The following is a 7,449-nucleotide window of genomic DNA, read 5'->3' on the forward strand; positions in this document are numbered from 1 at the left end:
CAGTAGGATAGTAAAGACTTTAGATCAACTATTCAGGACCAGTAGGATAGTAAAGACTTTAGATCAACTATTCAGGACCAGTAGGATAGTAAAGACTTTAGATCAACTATTCAGGACCAGTAGGATAGTAAAGACTTTAGATCAACTATTCAGGACCAGTAGGATAGTAAAGACTTTAGATCAACTATTCAGGACCAGTAGGATAGTAAAGACTTTAGATCAACTATTCAGGACCAGTAGGATAGTAAAGACTTTAGATCAACTATTCAGGAGCAGTAGGATAGTAAAGACTTTAGATCAACTATTCAGGAGCAGTAGGATAGTAAAGACTTTATGTTGAGTGCCCTACATTTAACACACTTTCTTGCACTTATTTCAAACCTCTGTTCCAAAACGTTACAGGGTTTTAGTTTATGCCACTCACTGATCAATAGTAGTCCAAACAATTTCTATAAATATTAGTTGGCAGCAAGTCTGTGATGTTCTTATTTCACATATTTTTTCAAGTCACAAGAAAACCTTAATTTTCACGAGACACGAGTGCTACCCAATAGCCTGGTACAGGTAGAGACTAGCACACGCTGTTCAGGTCTTTTAAACAGAACCATTCCCAATTGAAATATCTAAGGGCCTTACAATTGTAATTTGACACTTTCTACATTTTAAAAGAGTTTAATAATATACATGTATACACCTTCTGTTTTAGCAATATGTAAATATTTAAATATTTCCAATTTTCCTACTTTTGTCAATGATTCCCCCACTCCCCCCCCCTCCATTTTTACTCCAGGTCCATTTCCTAGAAGACCTGATAAATTCCCGACACGTGAGTCACTCACCATGTAAAAGTAGGAGAGGGCAGTCAGTGTTGACCACATAACAGATCCAGTCTTCACAGATTTTATCTACAAAAGACGTGAAAACAGTTAAAACCATCAAGGACTGAATATATTGACAAACTATGAGATATTTACAGACACACTATCAGGTAATACCCGATTACCCTCTAGACATTACAACAAGACTTTTGTCAAAGATAATTGTCTGGTGTAGGACACATTACATCATTTGGTGTCGCGAAGTATTTGGGTGCCAACAAAAATGGATATGCTATTTACACAATACCTACCTTACTTATACCAACAAATGACTTGCGTATTATATTTATCCAAAACCTTTCACTTAGTTGTTAATTGCTGTTCCATTAGTATATACTGTCCTTGGCTTTCTCTGTTTCAAAATTTCCCAATAATCCAATTATCATAAAAAATTAAGACTAATAAATGAAATTCCCAAGTTCTCCATAATACAGACAGATTTTGCTAAAAAACAAACTTTTCGTAGAACAGTATCAATATTAACCAAATTTTATCAGAATCTGGTCATATTTGACTACGGAAACCATCAGACAGCAGTATGATAATTAATAATCCACAGATTTTGCTCATCTTTGACCTTTGTCTTAGCCTTTGTATATTATAATTGGTTACTAAACTTCAGCAAAGTCTAAAGATATTTACTGCAAATGATCTCGTGGCAAAGAGACAGACAGACACACAGACACTCCATATTCAATATAAAAAGAGCAAAAATTCCATCAATTACAATTCCAGCTCCACATACAAGCACAAGTATTGTAGTACTTACCCATAAGTAATAGGTGAACATTAACGCGAAAATGGCAATACCCTCGTTGTCATAACTGCCTGCTACAGACCTACTGATATATCCTGGGACTGAAACACAGAGGACAGGTCCAAACTTAAAGGAAATCACAGGTTTCAAAGTAAATGTTTGCCTCTATAAAATACTGTACAGCAGTTTATTTTCGGTAACTATGGGGTCCACATTTTGATTGCTTAACTCATTCACCCCTGTTTCATAATGAACTATTCCAACCATTGAATTGGAAGGGGGGGGGGGGGGGGGCNTTTAAAACACAAACAAACCAAACCAAATTAATTGGAAGGGTTTAAACGTGTCTTTAGGGTAAATGAGTTAAATGACTTGGTATTATGGGTCATTTTCGGCCACATAAAAAGTAAAAAATTCAACTTCATTTATTTATCAATCTCTTTTACAAACACATTGTAACAATATTGGTTGATTGGAGCTATCTTTCCAGGTGCAGATTTTTTAATTGTGAATGTGTTGATGCCCCATCATAGCAAAAGGTATGGCATTTTTGGACAGTTAGCATGCAGAAATGAAAATCTCTGCATGCGACAACCAAAAATTCTTTTTTATGAATGAACACTGGTGACAATGTTCAAGCATTTTATATATATTTATTTCGTGGTACATGCAGAGGCTTTCAAAATGTGAAGAGTGATTAGTTACTTCAAAATGGCCAATTTTTAATGTATATAGCTCACAATAGACAATATTTGCACATTTTATTATGAAAAATGTGGGTTTATACCTCTCTTCGTTATGCCATATCTCCTCTACCAGTTGTTGAATGAATTTGAAATTTCACATATATATATGCCTTATTCATTTATTCCAGATTTTGAATATAACAACTAATTCTAAATCTTTGATGAGACCGGAAATGACCCTGAATGGGTTCTTTAATATTATAGGTTAAATTAATATTAATCAAAACCTGCACAGCTCAATGGTGTCACAGTAGTGATAAGTAATGCCCTAGTAACTTTCCTTCTATACAGTGAGTAAGGTGTTTACCTTCAGTGTGTTAAAACACCATCATACTTAAACATTGTACATATATCTGCATAGAATTTTGTTTTATTTGTGATACAGTAGATACAGTCATAATAATGGTGAAAAGCCAACAGTGTCATCAAGGCAGCTGTTCTCATTAAATAGCAGTCTGACAGTATATTATATTTAGCCGTCATTGTACATTAACAATTATTTTGAAAATAAATGATGAAACAACTGACATATGGTATACTGCCAAAAACAAAACAAAATATAATTACAACTGTAATAAATGAGTAACAAGAATTTTCATTAGAAGTCTGGCAGACATATTTTTCTTCTGATCAATCTGCTTGTAATTAAAAATGATATATCTATATATGCAAATTTTACAGTGTGTTCAAACTTTACTGTGTTACGAAAGCATGCTCATCTTTTTCAAATATGAAGTTCCATTGTTCAAATTAGATGGATTCATTTCTTACCTGATTATAAAAAGTAAAATATTTATCCTAGTCCATATCATGCTCTACAACACCTTCATCAACAAACAGTTTATCTTATACATAGTAAATACTCACCTATAGCTATGAAACAGGCAGCAAACAGGCCAGCACCTGTGTTCCAGATTTCTTTGGTAAAAAAGTAAACCGCTAATGATGTCAAGCCACTGAAATACAGATGATACACAAATACAACTTCCAGGGTACGTGTGACCTATGATCATTTTTCAGACAAACACTCTTAAAACCCCACTTCACCGCAATGGGGGGGAAAGAATACACTGGTAACTTCTGAGGCCTAATGAGATGATATAAACAATGAATTTCAAAATGAATACATGCATCTGTTATTTATATAATTATATACATTATATAATGTCCAAACCTTATTTATTTTACAACAATTATGAAACATGTTTTATCTTCAATACATCAATCACAAACAAATATTAGTTCATTATAATAACACCAGACTTTGATGACATAACTAATACCAACCTGAATATAGGCGCTAAAAACACACATATATCTCGGATGTGGACAGGGATGTTGAGCATGCTCAGGAACCAGTGTATAGTTCCTGAAGTGACCATTAAACCTGGGTACACCTGTAAATAAACATGGCTATAATACAGACAGGGTAAGTTTAACATATCTGTGAAAGTTCATCAAAATCTGGAACAGTCTTTTGGGTTATGGTGGAATCCTATTTTGAATAACAGGGAGCGAAACCTTTGACCAGTCACATCCATATCCATGTATATCTAAACTTGATGAAGGTGCATGATAACACAGAGTGGGACGGTGTTGTTTTAATTTTTAGTAAAACTGATACAATAATGAAATAATACAAATAGGTCACCGTTTTCATTTAGAAATAACCAAATGAGAATATGACACTGAAATTAAAATCTAGCTAAATAAAAAGCGATGCTAGAGAAACAATACTTTAAGTTCTTTCAGACACATATATGATCTCTACGACATTGGATTTTGATACTGCATAGACATCAGAATTTAATTTTGGTGAAACAGGAGAAATGACATATGTAAGTGTTTACCGTGCCCCCAACGATTCTGCCGAGTGGATACCATGCTCGGTCATCAAACCAGTTCAGGAAGTTGTAGAAACCATTTTCAACCATGTAATGGGTGGCACGATAGTTGAACCTTCATGATAAAACAATAGAAAAAAAACAACTGTTAAGCATCATCATAGCATAGGATTTTAAAAAACCTTAGGTTAATAAAAAAAAAAAAATGATATAAAAACTGTTTTAGTATTAAATGTCACCTTCACCTTTTAAACACTAGATACTTATATTACCAGACAAATCAAAATCAGCAGCTTCCACCAGATTAGCCTGATCATACTAATGGACATTTTTTCCTAGTGTTTTTTGTATATTTATTTTTTCAGGCAAGTCTTGAGCATCTTTTTTCATAATAGTGATGAGTCCCATTACTAAGAGATATAGGTTCATTTCATCATAAAGTTGATGAGTCCCACATAGAAAGTCTGAGTCTAGGCATCGAATACATGTATCGTTCATTTCTTTATGCCCTTTCATTTATCTTATCTTTAATAAGAAGAAAACGCAAACTAGATATTCTTGCCAGACAAGGTATGACAGTCATTTGTTGAACCATTTTTTTTTATAAAAAAACACATAAAATAAAGAAGAAAACGCACATTTTAATTTTATTTTAAACCATTTGCCATTGTATATTGCTCTGACTGGCTCCATTGGGTTTTTGAGACTCTGACTTTTCAGTAAAATGCAGGTCAATCTTACTAACTGCAAATAATTCCAGTTATTTAACTTTTCAAAGTAATGAAATACAGTAGTATGGCATGAAAGCTAAGAAAACTAGACAAGCATATTTTTTCTATATCATATTTTAATATCAAAAGCTTTAAAAAGGTTGTTTATAAACATTTCCAATGTTGTGATAAGTAGTGCATAATATACTACAATCTATGTTAACCTGCCTATTAAATGTAGCTGGTGACTTGGAAGGTATTGTGGCTAAGGTAATATGTCAATTTAGATATTGACCCACATGGAGGCAACCTTGTAGATATCGACTGCCACTCACTCATGACTGATCTGAAATTTACAGTGAGTGGGCTAATCATAATAAATCTGGCTGAGTTGATGAGGGGTACAAATTAAACTATATGGTGCCAGACAAGCCTAGGTGGGACTAGTGTTGAGAATGGCTTCAAAATTATTGATCGATCATAACTATCACCATTTCTATGATCGATCATGATCATCACCATTTCTATGATTGATCATAAACAGAAAGTGAAATAAATAGGGAAGCATTAACCAAAATGGCATATGTAGGAAGGAGAGAATGCTCATTATCATCAAGATATATGAGGCTTAAAAGTAAACAATCTAAGTTTACACATGCTTGCAAACTTGTAAGATTAGAATGATCATCCATATTTCCAAAAATGTTTTTGATGTCGATGTACAATTTCATCCCAGGGTCAATTTCCCCAAAACCCTGATAAGTACACTTGTACAATATCTCAGACATACGTTTAGTCAATTCAATCACTTGCACGTTACATACAAATGAAAATATATTTATTTGTATGTAAATACATGTACAGTACATGTATATATGTAAACTAGGGTATGTGTACTGGCCAGTGACATGACCCTCTGGTCTGGGCAATATATACCCGTATATGTAATGCAGTTTACTGAAACTGGTTTCCGTGCTTTAGGGCAATGCTATCATCGTGCGCACAGCTCAAGGTGGCGGTTCTAATGTCAGACTGTGTACACCCTGCAGCACATGCCAATCAAAGGTCATAGAGGAATTCCATCAGCTATATTACTTCCTATTAACAGTATCCTATTTGATTCATTCAGGAAAATTACCTTTGAAGTTTGAAAAAATATGATTAGAAAGTTAACTATTATTCTTAAAAAACATAATAAATATTTGATGATATATATGGTGTTCTAAAACTGTTAGAAATATTATGGAAACTTTGTCACAAATTTAAATTCCTGGTCAATGTTGGTGTATACTGCAACTTAAAATTAGGTACATCTAGAACTACTGTAAATCATGTGGTGGCCCCAAGAGGTTTGGCTATTTGGGTAAGATGCCTCAGTACTCCCTATTGTCATTTCATATATATCAAAAATGTGTTTCAACACTCCAGTAAAAAGTTTGTAAAAAAGGAACAGACAATGATTTGACAAGATGCAGGTAATCTGATATCATATTATTTATGTCTGTGTTCAGAATAAACAGAGTTATACTAACACCCAAGGAAACTATATCTTCCTTTAGTGCAACATCGCTGGGATCTATTTCAGTAATGCATCTGTAATTACATTACATTTCACAACTATAACCTATAGCTAACTTCCTTCATCATCGTTGAATCTTGAGGAAACATTGACCATTCATTTCTAGCTAACATAAATATTGATACATATGTTATACTGAAAAACATGAAACTGTAGATTGTTGAACAATTTGAAAATGTGATACTAACTGTCAATTCAAGCCATGCCAGATCTCTGTAATCAGCAATGATTACAACACTGTTGCATTGTATGTCTATTTGAATAAAAAAAAACAATCTGTTCAGATCAAATTTTGCAACAAAGATGCACCACACATAATATAGAATGATGTGGATAAAACAGAGACCATTGCAACCTTATTAAGTAATAAAAATGCACCACACATAATAAAGAATGATGTGGATAAAAACAGAGACCATGGGTTGTTAAAATCTCATATATACATTATTTATCATGAAGCTGATGAAGAGGCGAGTATAAAGTTGGCTTCATCTAATGCAACAGGTCCGCCAAGGTAAGTGTGAAACCACTGCAGCTTCTTAAGCTGTCAAAACCATTGATTATTCTCAAATAACCCTGAGATATCATGCATAAATGGGGGTGGTTTACAATATGACATGAAAATGAAATGCCACTCAACAACTCGTGGTGATACGACGATTTTTGTCGCTCATGCCGGTAAATGCAGAGATACCTTACCATGGATCAAATTCGTGGATGATGCTTTCAAAACGAATGACCGCAAAAAGTCTTGAGCTGAACCCAACGAGCCATGCCAAAGATAAAATAACGATGGTTAAAAGGCTTTGCCAGCCGCCCGGATTCCACATTATTGAGCGGATGTCAGGTTTAACACCGGTGTCCACCATCTTGATCAGTTCGCCACGTCCTGGCTGTCAGCCAATCAAATTACAGCAAGTGCGTCCTGGTCGTTC

General features: G+C 34.1%; 1 protein-coding gene across 1 annotated transcript in view; it reads right to left on the bottom strand.

Annotated features, from left to right (window-relative positions):
- LOC110460340 (dolichyl-diphosphooligosaccharide--protein glycosyltransferase subunit STT3B-like) overlaps positions 1-7,449 on the bottom strand; it is a 25,747-nt gene extending 18,298 nt beyond the window's left edge. The window contains exons 1-6 of the mRNA XM_021513198.1: positions 7,214-7,449; positions 4,232-4,340; positions 3,669-3,778; positions 3,249-3,337; positions 1,648-1,736; positions 840-905 (exon numbers count right to left, since the gene is read on the bottom strand). Of these exons, the coding sequence (XP_021368873.1) occupies positions 840-905; positions 1,648-1,736; positions 3,249-3,337; positions 3,669-3,778; positions 4,232-4,340; positions 7,214-7,383 (633 nt within the window). The 5' untranslated portion in view covers positions 7,384-7,449. The remainder of the gene's footprint in view (positions 1-839; positions 906-1,647; positions 1,737-3,248; positions 3,338-3,668; positions 3,779-4,231; positions 4,341-7,213) is intronic.

The sequence above is a fragment of the Mizuhopecten yessoensis genome, unplaced genomic scaffold (assembly GCF_002113885.1).
Source record: "Mizuhopecten yessoensis strain PY_sf001 unplaced genomic scaffold, ASM211388v2 scaffold10359, whole genome shotgun sequence".
Taxonomy (NCBI): Eukaryota; Metazoa; Mollusca; class Bivalvia; order Pectinida; family Pectinidae; genus Mizuhopecten; species Mizuhopecten yessoensis.